We start from the raw sequence: 19,107 nt of genomic DNA, 5'->3' as shown, positions 1-19,107 counted from the left end.
GAAAGAAAGGAGAGAGAGAGAAAGAGAGAAAAGGATGGAGAGAAAGAGAGGGGGCAGAAGGGAGAAAGAAAGAAAGAACAAACGACAGACAGAACGAAAGAAAGATACAAGAAGAGAAATATTTATTATATGTTTTATTGCTTTCTACCCATCACAGGCACTTTTTGAACCCTTCATCTGTAAAAAAAACAATAATAAAACCATAATAAAAACAAGTGATTACTGTGATGTATACATATGAATTTACCCTTTCTATTTTGTCAAGTCACACTTACTCTTTTGTCTGTCTCCCCAAGCACTTGCCACACCCAAAACGTCTTTGCACACCACTTTGCAGTTGTTTTTCCTGCCACTAAGGTTATCTTTGTACAACAGGACAAACTGACATCGATTCTCAGGAAAGTGGGGCCAAGGACCAGGACAAGGTTGTCCTTTTATAGAGTTAAAAATACACTCAACGCAATCAATTGAACCATTCCATTGACCCATTGTTGAAATTATTGTTTATTTCAGGATACAGAGATCAATAACAAGCCCTGGTTCGCTGGGGAATGCGACTGCAAGACCGCAGAGCGACTTTTGTATCGCGCAAATAAAGTATAACTCTTTCAACTATTAAATAGTCATCGACTTTTACTTGACCCATAGTGAATGTTTGCTTTAGGGCGGGGTCTTCCTGGTGAGAAAAGGTTCCGGGCAGGACTCGAGCCAGCCTTACACATTGGTTGTGTATTATAAAGGGAGATTGTACAACATCCCAATCCAGGACAGTGATAGGCGCTAGGAAGCGAAAATAAAGGAGAAGAAGTGTAATTGTACAATTTTTGTAGACGCCCTTAAAAAAAATTTAAAAGGTATTGTCACAGTTGCCCCGGTCCTGTTGCCTGTTGGTATTTGGAACTGGAGTCGTCCAATTTCGTTGTCACAGCATATCCCATGTTGTAACAATGACAATAAAGGCATATTCTATTCTATTCTATTCTATTTCCTGTCTGGTATTGTTCCCGTTTATTTTGTCCTGTTTAATATCGCTTTCCAGTTTTGTTTCAGTCTATTTTTGTCCTGTTTATTATTCTCTCCAGTTTTCGTTCCCGTCTAGTTTGTCCTGTTTAATTTCGATATCCTGTTTCTATATCAATCCTGCCTGTCCCGTCCTGTCCGGTATCGACCCCATCGGTCCAATATATGCTGGAGCAGTTGGTGTCGATCTCGTCGGTCTCTGGCTTCCTGTCTTTCCACGCCAGACTGCTGCCTAATGTGCATGACTCCCCATTTCCCGTAAAATTAAAGCTTGTGTTAGAACGTCACGCAATTGGGTCCTGATCCTGTTCATGACAGGTATTGGGTTTTATCTCCTTATCACACTATTTTACTCACAGTCCCAGAATGGAGAAAACAAAAAGTTGTCCTGAAATGTGTAAATAAATGGAAAATCCGATTCATCATCAGATACACTAAAGCAGCCATGCCTATAGACCGGCTCGGGGGCTAGATGTGGTCCGTGATGAAATTTTTACTACCCCGCATTCTCAGAAAATTCTTATGTGGCCCGCCATTATGGTTGACCGCAGTGTAAAATAAATTTGCACAAAAAAATAAATCACTGTTGCACCGGATGAAGGCAGTAGGCTGTAGCCCTTTGGCCACCTTGCCCTTGGCTTTCTTTGAGAATTTTGGCCCACTCCATTTTAGACATGGCGACTGTAAATTAAAAAAATGAAGGTTGAATGTGAGGGCAGCCATTTCCAGGACATATGGAAATTGGAGTATTATCACACCAAAATCCGAAAACAACCGCGTTTACCTAAACTGCCAAGAGACTTTGGGTGTTTGTGAAGAATATAATATCGGGAGAGACAAATTGTCCATAGGTGTGTAAGAGTGAGTGATTTATACGACTCTGTGTGCCCTGCGACTGGCTCGCAACCAGTTCAGGGTGTCCCCTGCCCGAAGATAGCTGGGATGGGCTCCAGCACCCCTGCGGCCCTAGAGGATAAGCAGTGCAGATAATGGATGGATGGATGGATGTATCTTGACGTTTGGATGTCTGTATATCAAGTAAAACCCCATTTGGCAGTCCACTAAGTGTGGAAAACAAGCACAAAAAGACAATTTTGTAAAAAAAAAAAAAAAAAAAAAGAGAAAAGAAAATGTTATCTGGAGACAGTGTTTCTTATTCAAATAATTTTGAGGCACATCGTCCATAGGAAATGTTTTAAAAATCATTTTGGGCTCCAGGTTTGATTTTGGTTGACTAAATTGATAGTATTAAGTATTTCATATAATCTGTGGTCACTATTTGGCTATGTTTAGATTTTACCTCATTTTAACCGGTTTTCCTAGAAATACATTTATATCTTGTTTTTTCTAGAAAAATAACAAAATACTCTACTGCGGAAGAAAAATGTTTTTACTAGGTTCTAACTTGTTTTTTCTCCCCAGTGAAATAGGGATTATCCTGTGCTACATCATGGGAAGGTATTTAGTATACAGAATAAAAAGAAAAAAAATTGTAATTTGCTAACGCTATCGGAGTGTGTGTGTGTGTGTGTGTGTGTGTGGATATACAAGTGTGAAGCACATTGTAAAGCACTTTGGGAAGTCTTCAGTGACTTGAAAACTGATATACAAACACAGACCATTTACCATTTAATCTGTTGCCACAGACTGATATGGATGAATGGTTAGTTACTCAGCTAATTACTAGAAGAAAGCAAAGCTAAGTGAACAAAAAGAAAAGAAACTAGAAAATGGCTCACTATTTATTATTCCCTGACAGAATTTCCACAGCATCTCCCACATCATTGAGCACCACCAGAGGATCCCTCTGTCGTCGATCAACAGCCAGAGCAAAAGCAGAGATGCTTCCAGGCTGCAGTTTCCTATGAAACAAAAAAAATCTGGAACTGAACGCCACATTTTTTAATTCTCCAACCTGTGATACACACGACGCGGCACAAAATCACCACACTCATGTGCCTTAGAACACATTTATTGAGATGCTTCGCAGTGCTCAAATGAACACAAAAAAAAACAAGGCTAAGACAGTGGAGCTATAACAGAAGCAGGACTTTTTTAGACAGCAGCTTGCAAATTATATTTAAATAAATCAAAAGCACTACATAACTAGGTCTCTTTGATCATGTCACCATGAGCACAAAACCCACACACATAGACACAAAAACTCATTCTGATTGGTTGCACAACAAAACCAATTAAGGCACTTAATGGGAACTATTCAGACAGTACCACAAGCTGGACTTGACGCATTAAGAAAGCTCTCACTTGAACTGAAGGTTGGCTATTCGACGACAAGGATGCTTCTGGAATGACATCTAAAACCATGCATATTCTGTGATGTCAATGGTTAATGGATGTTCCGGGAACATCATGAGGATACATGTTGAAATTGTAGTCGACTTGGGGTGAGGTGAAGGGTAACAATGGGAAGATGAAGCTTCATGAAGCACCTGTAATGGACACCTCTAACTAGCATGTTTGTGAAATTTTTTCATACCTGTTAAACTCAGTCAATCAAGCGATCATTAACCTTACAAACAGAAGGCGCCACCTTTATACTCACAGTATTATGTAGAATACTGCTATTAAATTGTCGTCTGCTACCAGTGACTGCGACACGCAGGATTAGAGCCGAAATGGGCAAGACAAGATTGGTATAACAAAAATCTTTTTTCAAATAAACATTTTTTCCTGAAAAAAAATATATATATTGTACACAATTTGAAATGATCTAAAATTGTACGAAATACAGGGAAAACTTGACAGGTACATTGTCATTGATACCCATTGCACTATATCAAGAAGTATAAAGATTTTTTCATATAATTACAAGCTTAGTGAAGCTTCATATTCCCTTAACTGTGTGAATATATCCAAATCTTCTGTAATAGTGCAAGTAAAAAAACAATTAATTTCAGGATTAAAAACGAACTTTAAATCAGACCCCAAAAATGTCATCATAAAACAAAAATTTGGATTTACAAAAATTGTAGCATGTTAAAAGAATATCAGCACACACTAGATCATTGGTCAAGAACATATGGCCCGCGAGCCATCCGTGTTTTTTTTTTTTTTTCATGAGTACATATGGCTCCAAGACAAAATTCACTTTTTTTTACGTGTTTGGACCAGGCAGGAGCGCTATAGCGCTTTTCTACCTTTAAGGCTGGTAGGAAGAAATGTCATTATGTCCGTTTCTGTTTCTAATATTGAAAACCTGAAAAAGAGGTTGCATAGGATACCATTTCATTTGTTTTCACTATTAATGCACACTGTCCTTTTGACTAGTATGCAATGTTTACATCATTGTCATTATCAGCCAAAAATGTTACTGTTCTTTGATATCCACACCCTTTAGGGAGGATCTGGTTTGTAAGATTTATGGGGAGGGCTTTTAGAACAGGTTGGAATTTCACATCTGAGAGTTTCGTTGGGTCTTCTTCGTTTTCCTTGCAAGTTCAACGTTATTGATGTAGCCCATCATTATTTTGAATGTTGACAACCCCTGGGCTAGATTCATGCGTACAAAAATATGTGACAGAAAACAAAAAGGTTTTATCGCTATTCGGAATTTGCAGAAAATTTACAAAAATTAATTCGTAGGCTCCAAAATAAAGTTTGTACACAAGAGCCGTAGATATTGAATTGAAAAAAAAAAAAAAAGCTTATTGCATTTTTTCCTTCTCTAAACTATACAGTTTTTGGTAGGTTTGACTATCGTAAGTATTGGCAGCTCTGCCGAAAAACATAAATACGTTAGATACCAGCTTAACGCCACATGAACTCAAACTGTGTGGCAATATTCATTTACAGTGTTCCCTCAAATATAACAGTGTTATGTTTTGTTTTTTTTAAATAAAGAAAATACATAGACAAACACTAAAAAGAAAACTTTGACATTTGAAAGGAGGTCCTCAAACTGGACAAGACAAAAAAAAGAATAATAAAAAATATTACGGCAGGTAATATTACCCCTGAGCTTGTCCAGTATGTGCAACAATAATTCATTAAGACTTTTGAAAAGTTGATTGTCACTGCCTCCATGATTGTTCTCGTGTCCAGATGCGTTATGCGCTCCAGTGTACGCAACATTTATTCACAGTTTGGTCTTTTAGTCCATCAGGTGTCTTTTGCGGTGGGCCATCCACACCTCGCGTGTTTCAAAAACCCTGCCACAAAACCAGCAACTGAATTTCTTCACCGCCTTCTTCTCAGGAGAAACATCACCCACCACTTTGTACTTTTTCCGGCTCAACCTCCGCAGCCGGAGCTTCAAAACAAACCTCTCCTGGACCAAGTTTTCCCCTTGCCACGGTGGTTGCGTCAGAGCGTCCATGTAATTCGTTTCGCCAATCCCGTTGGTCAAAGCTGAAAGTGCGGCAAGAGTCCTTTGCGACAGGATGACCTTCTGCACTTCTCCTTTATAGTGGCTGACCACGTTCATGATCCTGGCCACCTCTGGGATGTCTGCATCTGGGTGATTAAGTACAACGACTGGCTGGTCTCGAACAGGACACTTTACAAGCTGGGAACGATTCACGGCTATCAATTTTAGGGTTCTTTGCAGGTTTTTGGGCGCGGGTTGCCGGCAGCATAAAAAGGCCGGCCGAGGTTCCTGTGTAATGGCTTTTTCTGGCAGGGGGTCGGGATTGCAGAGATGGTCTGGTTTGAGGTTTAGAGGCACCGCTACATGATGGTCACTCTGTTCTGTAGAGACCGCAAGCGTTGCTCCTTCTGAGTTGATCACATCTGGAAGATTCAATTTTACACTCGTTCAGAAATATATGAGGAACATAAAACTCAAAACCTATAAGATTATACATTGGTTATGTCATAAAGCTTTTTTTTTTTACCTAAAAATAACTCAACATTTTTGTCTGCGCCATAAACAAAGTTTCACTGTGTGTTTCTTTATTTGTGCAATTATTGATCAGTCGAAAAATAACCCTGACCACAATCGTAAAACATTTAATGCATTGGGAATCGAACCCGATGAGAGCGAAAAAGTCCTAACCACTAGACCACCAGTGATGTAGAAAAGGCATTAGCTTTGATATATTTCTCATACTACTTTTATTCACGTTACCTAAGACATGCTTTAGATTTGAGAAAAACAGAAAGTCATCCTGAAAGATGATCGTGTGAATAACCTTCCCTTCTTTTGAGTCAATATCGTATAAACTCGCATGTAAACCGAGACCGGGTGGAAACATCTGTTGGCCTGGACATGGATGGGCGTCACAAGGCTGTACTTGCCCAAAACACACCACAGGAAATGGTGCCCTTACGACCCTAGTGGTTAAGGGAACAAACAGGGTTGGGTAGGGTTACTTTAACTGGATTACTTTCAATTACTTTTGGATTACTCCAATACCAAATACGCTAATAAAAGACAAAAGAAACTAAATATGAATAAAATGACTACATTTTGTGCAGGCTTGGGGAGTCACGAAATACATGGAACGACAAAAATGATGTTGGCAAGCTGTTTGGATTTATTTTCATTTTGTTTCTGTCGCATTTTATGTTAGTTTTGCCGGAGATCAAAGAGATCAAAGCCAGGAGAGAAAGCTTACCACGTTTTGTGAGTCATAATTTTATTCATATTTGGTTTCTTTTGTCTTTTATTAGCATATTTGGTATTGGAGTAATCCAAAAGTAATTGAAAGTAATCACGTTAAAGTAACCCTACCCAACACTGGGAACAAACCAACCAACCAAGCCGAATTTAGAATAAAACACAACAAAAATGTTCATTGTTCATATCACAGAGCAGCCAAACCTTGGGAGAGGAGAATTGCCTTTTGATTTATTGATTTTTAAAATGTTTTCGTATAACCATTTAAGAGTGACATTTTTAAGACAAAAGTGGTTCTTTGACAATGCGGTTGCTGCCAGTCTCCAGCTCATGACGCTAATAGACCATAACATACCAAGAACCATATACTGTATGGCTATTTTAAGCAGTTTTAGGGGAGTATATGGTAGACAAATACAAACGGCATTGATAGCGACCGCGATGCTAGTTCGTAATGATAGCTATCGAACACTGGCCTACGATGCTACAATCCGAAGCTGACATTCTCTCTGATAAGCAAAATAACACTACTAGCTTAGTAGGTGCGCGGGGCATAAACACATACAAACGAGCGCTTTTTTGTTGGGAAAATGCTGATTGACACAGCCGGTTTTAAAATGTATTACTTAGAATGTAATTCCAGGGTTGCCAAATATTGAAAATCGTATTTCAGAGTGAAATAAAAGAATTTTTAAAATTTAATTTTGGTTTTGTCAAAGCATTTAAGAGCACACATTTTAATTCGAGGGGGTCTCAGACTAAAAAAAAAAAAAAAACATCAAACATGCTTTTGCTGCACTCGTCCACAAATGGCACGATTGCACCGTAAATAGGGATCAACTTTGTAAATGCAAATATGAGCATTGCTTGAGTTTTTTCGTAATGTTCATAAAAAATGTGTTTTTTATAATTTGCTACAAACTGGCGAATAAATTATTTGTAGTATTTGGTAGCAATCTAAGGGTAATAGCTCTCTGATAAGCAAAAGATTAGATAGTAATTTTTACTCCAGTTGGACAGGATTGCACCTATGTAAAAGCGCTATATTAATTTAGTACCAATTGGCATTCTAAATAACATATCAAAAAAGAAAATAAATTATCCATTATGTATATGTGATAAACAAACTTAAAATTTTGCTGTCATTTTTAGTTATTGTTAATAAAAAATCAGATGCTATTTTGGTCCAAAATTAAAAAAAAAAAAAAGAGCAGCTGAACCCCCAGTCATTTCTAAATGTATACGAACCATAATTTGCAGGCTTACCCTGTGGAGTAATAGCAGGTTGAGGATGAGGGGGCGACCTGCTGTGGTTGCTTTGAGTGGCTGAAGTACTACATTCTGGGAAGACGCTGAAGACGGCGGGATGTGAGTTCTCTGGAGACGCTTCAACTCCAGTCTTTGTTAAATTTGACAATATGTCCTTGTCTAGAATGGTCTCCAAAAAGGTGGGTGATTTCTGTCCATCGTCCGAGTTTTTTTCATATGGAAAAAGCAAATTATCCAACCCGGCAGGCTGCTCTTTGAGGACATTATTAGGGTCACCTGGCTTTTCAATAAAATGAGGAGAAAGTTCAGTCGCTGGTGGGAAGACTTCTTGTGGCGCATGCTGATCAGTCACTTGTTCTTCATTGTGAAGATGTGGTAGTTTGTCCTGATCCTCCACATGAAGATTGTCGGTTTCAAGTAAAGGGCTTTGTGACACCCACTGCCTCTCTTTAACAGGGTTTTTCTTCAAGACAATCTTTAAGGCTAATTCTGAAGTTTCTTTCTTTACCTTTTTTGATCTAGCCTTCCTTTTCCGTCTTCTTCCGATAGCCTTATTTTTTCTGGGGGTTTTAATAGCTTTCTGCTCTTGGCTTTCAAATGTGACCATTGGTTCAGCGGACACATCTAAACTGGGTTGAACATCTTCAGCCTTTATACTTGGATCAATGCTCCTTAGTTCCTGGTTCTTTTCATTTTCCAGGATCTGAACACATTCGGGTGAATCATTGCAGGTGAAAGACAGAGTATGTTTTCTCACTTTTGTTTCGTTCTCAAGGCAGCGTGGGTGATCATTCAAAATGACTAGACCTCCTTTTTGGTCGACAACATCACCAGCAGGAGTTTCTGAGCAAAGACTTTCCGTTTCAGTCTTCCCCATCATCTTCAGCCGTTTTGCATAGGTCGCACCATTTTGAGCCAAAGTGATCTTGTTCTGGACTGTGAGAACTGTGAGATCTTCTGAATTGGACACAAGGTCATTCTCTGACTTTGGATTGACATTGCTATCTTGTGGGACATTAGAGAAAACAGATTTGAGAGCCTTGGTCCATTTTTGGTCACCTTTTTCCATTGCGACTGATGTCATCAAAAACTGTTTGGTCTTCTCTAGGGTAGTTTGGGGATCTGGCAAATGACAGTATTTATCTAGGAAGTCTCTACCAGGAATGGAAAGGCAGTCCTGCGTTAACCAGCACATTCCCCTCACTGTGCTTCTTGTTAACCTTGAATTCCTTGGTATGGAACGGATTTGTTTCTTTTTCCGGTCACCTTTCTGGTTTACATTGATGTGCTTTGCCAGCGCCCACTTGTGAGAGGCTTCACAGGTACAAGGACAACATAAAGTTTGATTTTCTGTTAAGGGTCCGAATGGATTGCCCTTGTGAAGTTGAATCCCATTTGCTCTTTGGAGGCCAAGATGGTGTACATAAATATGCTCTAGAAACACAGTCACGTCACCGGTTGAGAATGCGTGGCATTTTTCACATGAATAGTTGCCATTTTGGCAGTGACATATTGCCAGATGTGCACTCAGTTCTGACCATGTGCGTTTCACGCCATCATTGCAAAGGCTGCAGCTGGAAAAGGTGTCCTCATGGTTCAGCAGATGAACTTGAAGGTATGAAAAGTCCTGTGCATCAAACGGACATATATGACAAGAGAAAATAGGTGAGCTTCCTCTGTGATTTTCCTCAACATGTCTCATTAAGTCCTTGGGGATGTATTCCAGACTGTCCTTGCATTGGGCGCATGTGAACCTGAGTGCATCCATAGCCGTACATTGGCTTGTCCAGCGTTTGCTCTGCTGCGCTTCCAGAAGGGACTTGTTCGATGAAGGCCACTCTGTGCTTTGCTTGCGTTCCTCCGGTATCTTCTTTGGTCCATTTTTAGCCTCACGTTGCATAGTTGGAATGGGAACAGTATGTTTCCTTCGGCGGAGCCGTTTGTTCCAAACTCTATTCTTCTTGCGTCCACACCTTTTTTTTGCAGCAGGGCTAACTTTGCTGGTCACCGCCAAATCCATTGGCTTTCAGGTGTCTAAGAGAAAGCAAAAATTGGTTTGAATTGCGTGTACTTTATGTTTTCAAACACTGTAAGACTTTGAATTTGGGGGAAAAAATTAAGTTGACCCAGTTTGTTCATATTTCAAATTTATTTTGACAAACACAAACAACTAAGGATGCACCGAAATGAAAATTTGGGACAAAAACAAAAAGGTGCAACACAATTATCCCCTTCAAACAAAACAATAAAATATAATGATTTGAAACATTATTTTTTTATTTGTTTAAAATACATCATATAAAAGGATACATAACTGAACAGTTTATTACTTGCTGCTGATTTCTAAAACTATACTTTTATGAAATTCTCACAAAAACAAAAAAGGAATTTAAGTGCTCTCAGAAAAGATTCCTGTTGGACAACAATGTGTATTAGTTGAAGTAAAACTGCTGAGAGATCAAAAAACTCAAATAAAACATTTCATTTCATTCGAAACCAGAAAATGTATTTCTGAATATATTGGTACAGTGAATAATAACCAGGAAATGGAAGTAAACAGATGACAAAGATGATGGTGCAGTGTTCTGCTGAACGTCCTACCTTGGGTAGACATCCTACCAATGCCTAGTGCACATGTGCACGAGGCTGATTGCGATTTCCTATGGAGAGTACTAAAACATTTTGTTTTGATTTAATTCTTTTGACACTTTCACTGCCTTAAAATGCTGTTTTCTGACGTAGCTTTGAAGCCTGTCCTGTTTTTCTGTGGTAGCTTTTAGCATGGTGTTTGTTGATTACGGTAATCACGCAAACCTCGTCATATAATAATAATAATAATAATTTCCTTTGTATTGTCATTCTTTGTAACAATGTACACAGAACGAAATGTCGATACACCTGACCCGTTGTAGCGAGTCGATGCAGCCGCAGCCAGAGGGCGCCGCCATTATACCAATTAGGTATGTCTCGGTCGAGGCGCGAACCAGCGACCTCCCAGTCTCAAAGCGGGCACACTACCATCTAGGCTATGTGTAAACGTTATGTTTGCAATGCAGCTCAGCTTCAGTGATGCTAGTTTTACTTTATAAGAAAGAAACGAAATACGCTGTCAGATTAGACTACGTTAGGACATCTCCACTAGTTAGCGCATTTTGGTAGAACACCAGTAGTCGGTGCAGATTAATGCAACAGTCACACATTCATACTAAGTCAAAATAAATAATAAGAGTAAACGAAATTCTCTTTGCACATCGTTCATCATCTACCATCGATTTGGGGATGAACAAAGCCACACTGAGTACATGTTTTCAAAATTAAAACTACTCAACTGTAGATAGTTAGTGCTGTCAACAGAAGCCAAAGTCCACCTAGCGGCTAACTAACACGTGAGAGCAAAGGAACACACAAACTTTAAAAAAATGTCTTGTTGGTGGAAGCTTGGAAGAGCTACCGTTTTAAGATTGTATCCCTTCCTTCTCGTGAGCAAGAAAAAAATAAGAAGCCACCTAAATTTTATTTAAAATAACGACATTACAAGAAAAAAAAACTGGAGTTTAAAGGAAGTTGTCACCACAGGCCTGATTTATGAGATATTATAAAATGATTCTGTTGCCCCATGATTCAAAACAAGCATGATTTTAATAGTTTTACTTGTTCTGCCCCTTTAAGTAAGAAAGTGGAAAACGAATTACCATGTGTGAATGCACCAATACCTTTTTTTCACCTTGTTGCCCCACCTTCAATCTTGGAGGTGTTCCCCCTCCTTTTAGACTTATTTTCTGAAAGTCATTCTACTGTAATCATGTCAAGAGGTCCCCTTGACTGAGAAACTATCAAGTGTTTGAAATCAAATAAGGTGACTGTTTTTCATGTAATGTGCTATATTCATCGCGTTTTAGGAACAAAACAAAAAAAGACAAAAAAATGGAACCGCTGCAAGTCTTTTTTTGTGTGTTCCATGTAAGGAACAAAATTTCGATTCTGACAAATATGCAATGTTCAGATCCTACCTTTCGGATAGGATGCATTGTGTTAAATATGGTGAAACCACATGAGCCCTTTAGTGGTAACTTGTGGTGTTCCGCAGGGTTCAGTACTTCGCCCCGTTCTTTTCAGCATTTACATGCTTCCATTTGGTTGTATCATTTGCAAGTATAATATCAGTTTCGATTGCTACGCAGAAGACACTTAACTATATATTCCGATGGAGGAATCTGCCCTACTAAACTGTGGAAACATGGAGGCGTGCCTTACTGAGATAAAAAGATGGATGTCACTCATTTGTTGCGCCTCAACTCTAAATAAAAAAGCCGAAATGTTAATTATTGGTCCAGCTAAATGTCGTGACTTGTTTTCAAAAACTGCTCTGAATATTGACAAATGTAATATCACACAGAGTGACTCAGTCAAAAATGTAGGTGTCACACTTGACCCCAATCTGTCCTTCCAAACACTAAGAATAATACTAGAACAGCTTTTTTTCCATCTTCGCAACATTACTAAAATTTGCACTAAGCTGTCCCAGTCCAATCTGGAGATTATAATTAATGAGTTTGTTACCTCCAGAGTTCGATCACTGTAATGCACTACTCTCCGGTCTCCCAAAGTCCAAAATCAAGAGCCTGCAGCTGGTACAAGATGCTGCAGCAAGGCTTTTAACTAAGACAAGAGAGTTTGATGCCATTATTCCGATTTTAGCTAACCTGCATTGGCCCTCTGTTAGCTTAAGATGTGATTTTAAGGTTCTGCTGGTAATATATAAAAACATACAGGGTCTTGCTCCCTAATATCTTTCAGATTTAATTTCCTCTTAGGTTACGGTCCGGAACCTTCGCTCTGAAAATGCTGGTCTACTGGTGATCCCAAGAGCCAAGAAGAGAACCGCAGGTTCAAGAGCATTCTCCATTGGGGCCCGGTGTTGTGGAATGCTCTGCCCCCTGAGATTGAATCTGCAAATGCTTTAAATCTAAGCTTAAAAAGCAATTCTATTCAATAGCTTATGTATGACCAATATTTCATGATGACAATATCCTTGTCTTATGTGTAATTGCAACATCCATTGCAGCTTGGTCATCCTGGAAGAGGGATTACCTCATGTGCAGTCCCTTCTCATGGTTTGTTCATTTTCATCATGTTAATGTTTTTGAGTTCTTACTTGCCCTCATGTAGCTTTTAGATCAGGGGATGGTGTAATAATAATCTGTATTTTGCAATAATTTGTGGTGTGTGGAGCCCCTGAAAACCCCTTCTGATTAAGGGCTATACAAATAAACATGACTTGACCAGTTTAGGTGTACCACACACTCGCCTTCTTGGGCGTGACCTGTAGGAGGCGATGGCACTTTATAGACAATGCAGTACAGACTAATGCCAGCTAGAGTTAATCACAAGGGAAAAAGAAACGGAATCGCAAAATTAAGCCACCAGAGAGGAGTGTTTGTGTAATTTTAAAGGGACAGTGCGTAAAATTGTGTGCCTCTAGTGGTACAAAAAATGTATTCAGTTAAAAAGTATTTATCAGGGGTGACGCGAATGCGTCTCTTTGCCTCATCAGATTTTCTATATACTTGTTCATGTTTTTTTGCGTGTGTGTGTATTGAGGGTGGACACTTTCCTTGAAATCAACACAAGAACAATACTTGTTGTATTGTAAGGAGAGGAGTGTGTTATGGGGAATATTATGTTTTTAATTGTGTGTGTTTGTCTGTCATGGCAGCTCAGTGCGTGGTGTGGCTCTGACTCGCAGTTAAAAATTTCAGCTCTGAGTGAAACTTGTTCACCATCCCTGGTATATATATATACACACACAATTGCAGGCAAAAATACCTGAACTATCATATTAATGTTAATTTTCATGACATAGCATAGGTATAGAAATTTGCATTTCTTTTACATAGTGGAATCCGTACCTAGAGGTCGCTGCCATATTTGTCTGGCGTCTTGCGAAAGAAAAACCAGTGCCACAGAGCACAGAGTAGCAGCATTAAACAACGTCGCCACTTAGTGTTTATATATTGCACACTGGGGCTTTAAGCACACGTGTCGAGAAACATGACAACAATTTCAAGCATATGCAAGCATCTCACCTAAAATCCAAGCACTATTTAATCCCTGAAAACAACATTAAAATTTAAGCATTTTCAAGGATTGCAAGCAGCTTTATGGAGCATTTTCATGGATTTCAAGCAGCTGTATGAACCAAGTAGTGTAATCCTCCACTTTAAATATGCACACATATTCCTGCAAAATGTCCACCTGTTGCTGGCTACACTTTACTTGTTCTGCATGGAAATGTGATACTTTGTGTTAAACTGAATGCGGAACTCGTCTCAACCAGGTGTTGTTCCACTTTTGCTATACAAGCCCAGTTTTGCTAGTTAACCGAAGACAGTAGGTAACACGAGAGAAGGGGCAGCAAAATGCTCGTCGGAGTTTGCAAATGCACGATTTTAAACAATGACAATGGGCTTTAAATGAATCATATTGTTGCAGGCTTGTGGTGAATGGAAGCGGCCATTGTAAAACAACTTATCTACACCAAAGTGACGACAAGACTGTGGGCGACCGACGCTTGGGGAATTGGGAAGTGACGATTTAAAAGCAACCGAGAAAAACACATCGCCACTGCTTTAACTTCACAGGAAGAAACAATTTGTACTTTTGCATTAGAGAAATTGGCGAAAATGTGTCGACGAGTAGGTTTTGGGTTATTTAAAAAAAGAACGTGACGCAAGCGCTTGCAAACACGTACTAACTTGCCATTAAACGCTTAGCGACAAAAGTTACGATGATTACACGTTTTAGCGTAGCGTCACGAAAGAGTTGTAATTGTAGCGGGGCGGTTGCAAGAATTCAAAGAAAAGCATTTGTTGATTGAATGATAAAGGGTTTTACCTTTTTCTTTTGTCGAGAACTTGACAGCTCAGCGAGTGGCAGCCATGATGGTTTCATCATCCGGGGATTACAAGCTGTGAGCCCCTTTAGCCTTTAGCCTGATGCCACCAAGCACTGTCTGCCCTATCTTGGGTTTTATTTAATTATGACGATAAATCAAAAACATGTTTTTTATTTCTGAAGACAAACCAATCCTTCAGTTAAACTTTTCCCTCTAAAAAAAAGTCGAAAATCTAGTCGTAGATCATTACATTACTCTTACATTATTATTTGGCTAAATGGGTTTGGTAGCGTTGTTATTGTGAAGTCTACGTCGAGGAAAGTGGTTTTATTTTACACAAAATACAATTTGGGAGTAAAAATACTGCAAAATCTGCCAAGCATAAATACCCGAATCCTGTGGGAAGCGCTATTGTATTACTTTCCATGATTATTAGCCATCCATCACTTTCCTGCACCGTTTATCCTTACTAGGGTCGCGGGGCTGCTGAAGCCCATTCCAGCCCTCGGGCAGTGGGCAAGGGATGACCTAAACAGGTTACCACTCAGTTATGATTATTATTCATTCTTTACATAGAACAAGGTAAAGAGTTTTTGGTTTATCTGAGTGAGTATTAGTCATGATATCAGCTGGAGAGCCCAAATAAATAGTATACAATCAAAATGAGCAAAGAACATGACAGTTATGAGTAGATGCAAACATACATTTAACAAAAAAAAAAAAACTTCATATAATGTTTATTACATCAATGTTGCCTTTTTAAAGACATTGTAGGCCTGCCTCATGGAGATAAGAGAGTGGATGTCACTCAATTGCTTGCGTCTTAACTCTGAAAAGACTGAAATGTTAGTTATTGGTTCGTCTAAATGCCGCGACTTATTCTCAAAAACTGCTGTGAACATTGACAAATGTCACATCACACAGAGTCACTCAGTTAAAAATTTAGGTGTCATATTTGATCCCGATCTGTCCTTTCAAACACATGTGAAGAACATTACTAGAACAGCTTTCTTCCATCTTCGCAACATTGCTAAAATTCGTCCTATACTGTCTCAGTCAAATGCGGAGATCATAATTCATGCGTTTGTTACCTCCCGTCTTGATTACTGTAATGCACTACTCTCCGATCTCCCGAAGTCCAGAATCAAGAGTCTTCAGCTGGTACAAAATGCTGCAGCGAGGCTTTTAACTAGGACAAAAAAGTCCGATCACATCACACCGATTTTGGCTAACCTGCATTTGCTCCCTGTTAGCCTAAGATGTGATTTTATGATTCTCTTAGTCTTATACAAAATCATACATGGACTTGCTCCCTCAAATCTTTCAGATCTGATTTCCCCCTATGTTCCGGTCCGAAGCCTTCATTCTGAGAGCGCCGGTCTTCTTGTGATCCCAAGAGCCATAAAGTGTTCCGCTGGTTCGAGAGCGTTCTCCATCCGGGCACCGGTGCTGTGGAATGCTCTCCCCCCTGAGATCCGATCTGTAACTTCAGTGGAAATGTTTAAATCTAAGTTTAAAACACACTTCTACTCTATAGCATATGAATAACCTATACTTTTCGTGGACAATATCTCTGTATTATTTGTGATTGGAACATCCTTTGCTGTCTGGTAATCCTGAAAGGGGGATACCACATGTGCGGTCCCTTCTCACGGTTTCTTCATTTTCCTCATGTTGAGGTTTTTGAGTTTTCTCTTGCCCTCATGTTGTTTCTAGATCAGGGGATGGTGTAATAATAGTCTGAAATAATAGTCTGTGCAATAACCTGTGCAGCCCTTTGAGACTCTTTGTGATTAAGGGCTATACAAATAAAAATGACTTGACTTGACTATCCAGATTTGGGGTAATATTACTGTACACATGAGAGACATCAAGAATCATTTATTTGATTACAGAAGACAGCTATCAGAATTGTCCATAACGCTGGGTATAAAGAACATAAGTAGCTCAGGAGGTAGAGCGCTCGTCTTAGGATCAAGAGATCGCAGTGCAAATCCCGGCTCCTCCGAGTTACATGTTGAAGTGTCCTTGGCTAAGACACTGAACCCCTAATGCCCCCAATAAGCAGGTTGGCGCCTTGCATGGCTGCACGGACGCTATTGGTGTGTGAAAGTGTGTGTGAATGGGTAAATGTGAAGCACATTGTAAAGCGCTTTGGGAAGTCTTCATTGACTTGAAAAGTGTTATATAAATGCAGATCATTTCATTTTGATAAGATCCTACATGTTGAAATTTGAAGAACTCAAATCCCCATTAATAGAATAAAAAGTGAGGAAGCACCAACTCCCATCAAATTTTCAAAAGTTGCTTCTCTACAGAGCACTCATCTTCTCAGGGGAATCCACACTTACCTCCCATCTCGATCACTGTAATGCACTACTCTCTGGTCTCCTGGAGTCCAAAATCAAGAGCCTGCAGCTGGTACAAAATGCTGCAGCAAGGCTTTTAACTAAGACAAGAGAGTTTGATCACATCATCCCGATTTTAGCCAACCTGAATTGGCTCCCTGTTAGCTTAAGATATGATCTTAAGGTTCTGTTGGTATACAAAATTATGAATGGTCTTGTTCCCTCAAATCTTTCAGTTTTAATTTCCTCTTAGGTTACAGACTTGACTTGACTTAAAAATCCAATAGTCTCACACAACATTTAAAAGCTATTGTGCCACCTGAAAGGTATTCGTAAATGGAACAATTTAATTCATGGGTCTTCAAGATGGTCCCTGCGTGTCACGGAGTGGAGTGGAAGGGGTGAACCGACCAGAACGGAGGCAGGAAGGGAGAACTCAATTGCGTGACGATCCAACACTTTTATTTACCAAAATAAAAGTTGTCCATAACTCAGGGACAAGACAGAACAAACAGGTTTTAACAAAACGTGCAAACACAGGCTTCTTCCAACTCAACAAAACAGGACAAGCCATAACAGAATGGACAATGTGTATATAATGAGCCAGCACCCGCAAAGCCCACAATCCAGCCTTAAATAGCAGACACGCGATTAGTTGAACTGCTTCAGCTGGTGCCCAGGGGGCGGGGCAGACCGGTCGCCAAGGCGACCATGACACTGCGGGCACCTGAGTGCCCCATAAGGAGAGCTGAGGTGCCCACAGAAGTGTTCTAAAAATAGCTCACCAGTGCTGGGCCAATGTGATTTTAAGTGTTTGACTGAGACTATTTAACTCTACTTCCAATAATCAACGTGGTAATAACATAGAAACAACATAGTAATGGCACGATAAGTTGTTATTTTAGAAATGCATATCAAACTAGGTGCCCTTTGTGCTAACTAGTAAAAAAATGAAAATAAAAAGTACCTCTCTGTTTGAATGACCCTAAAAAAGTCCTTAAATTAAAAATCTCCTAAATAGCTTCCATAAATAAAATATGATTTTAAATATTATGTTATTTAGTGTCACGAGGATTACCAGAACAGAGCAGGGGACCCCAGAGCGTTCGTTACAAGTCTTCTATTTGGGGAAAGAGTAAGGGTTAGCGGGAAACACGATGACCGTCGAACTCAGCAGCAACGTCGTGAAGACAACTTCGGACGACGTAGCCAATCGTAGCGTGGACGGAAGCAGGTTGAGTTTACCAGGACTGAAGAGAAGATCGTAGCTTGGGACGGAAGCAGGTCGGATCGGAGGCAGGCAGGCAGAATCAGGTAAACAAGGCACAGGTAATCGGGAGCGTCATACGGGGTACAGATGTTATCCTCAGACACCCATGTCTCGGTGAAAAATGCTTAAAAAGCGAACATAACCCAATCAGAAGGCGCACTCCAGTGCGCCAGATGATTACCCCAGGTGGCTCCACTTAGGTAATCATGACAGAACCCCCCCCCCCTCAAGGGACGGCTCCAGAAGTCCCCCAGAAAAAAAAAAAAAAATAAATTTAACCCAAGACACGTCACAGGGAAACACAGGTAATCGGGGAACTATGTAACAGCACAATACCTCTCAGAATCCTTCCGAATGGAGGGAAACCCCTCCTCAGCATCCGAAGGGGCGGCAGAGGGTGGGTCCGGAGGGCAAACAGGAAGAATCAGGACCGGCAATTCAGACAGGACAGGCAGAATCAGATCAGGCAAGACAGGAGAGGCGGAGACAGAACAGGCAGAATCAGAACCAGCAAAAACAGGGCAAGCAGAATACGAACCGGCAAACAGAACAGGCAGAATCAGGGCCGGCAGCGGAGTCGGAGTGGCAGGCTGGAGAGTCGGAGTCAGACGGGCAGGCTTGGGAGTCGAACAGGCAGGCATGGGAGTCGAACAGGCAGGCTTGGGAGTCGAACAGGCAGGCTTGGGAGTCGAACAGGCAGGCTTGGGAGTCGAACAGGCAGGCATGG

At 40.1% G+C, this 19,107-nt stretch overlaps 2 protein-coding genes across 2 annotated transcripts in view; one reads left to right on the top strand and one right to left on the bottom strand.

Annotated features, from left to right (window-relative positions):
- LOC148354086 (uncharacterized) overlaps window positions 1–406 on the top strand; it is a 173,043-nt gene extending 172,637 nt beyond the window's left edge. The window contains exon 9 of the mRNA XM_088352004.1: window positions 376–406. The gene's annotated coding sequence lies outside the window, so the exon portion shown is untranslated. The remainder of the gene's footprint in view (window positions 1–375) is intronic.
- Window positions 407–4,553: 4,147 nt separating this feature from the next.
- On the bottom strand, window positions 4,554–14,859 carry znf518a (zinc finger protein 518A). Its single transcript, XM_088351872.1, has 3 exons — window positions 14,762–14,859; window positions 7,865–9,901; window positions 4,554–5,769 (listed from the first exon to the last, which is right to left on the bottom strand). Exons 2-3 carry the CDS (start codon window positions 9,885–9,887, stop codon window positions 5,132–5,134), a joined length of 2,661 nt encoding a protein of 886 aa, XP_088207998.1. The 5' UTR covers window positions 9,888–9,901; window positions 14,762–14,859; the 3' UTR covers window positions 4,554–5,131.
- Window positions 14,860–19,107: the final 4,248 nt, after the last annotated feature.

The sequence above is a fragment of the Urocampus carinirostris genome, chromosome 13 (assembly GCF_059441175.1).
Source record: "Urocampus carinirostris isolate Australia breed hairy pipefish chromosome 13, RoL_Ucar_1.0, whole genome shotgun sequence".
Lineage (NCBI taxonomy): Eukaryota > Metazoa > Chordata > Actinopteri > Syngnathiformes > Syngnathidae > Urocampus > Urocampus carinirostris.
Note: the sequence above shows the minus strand (reverse complement) of the source record. Positions and strands in the feature narration are given on the sequence as shown.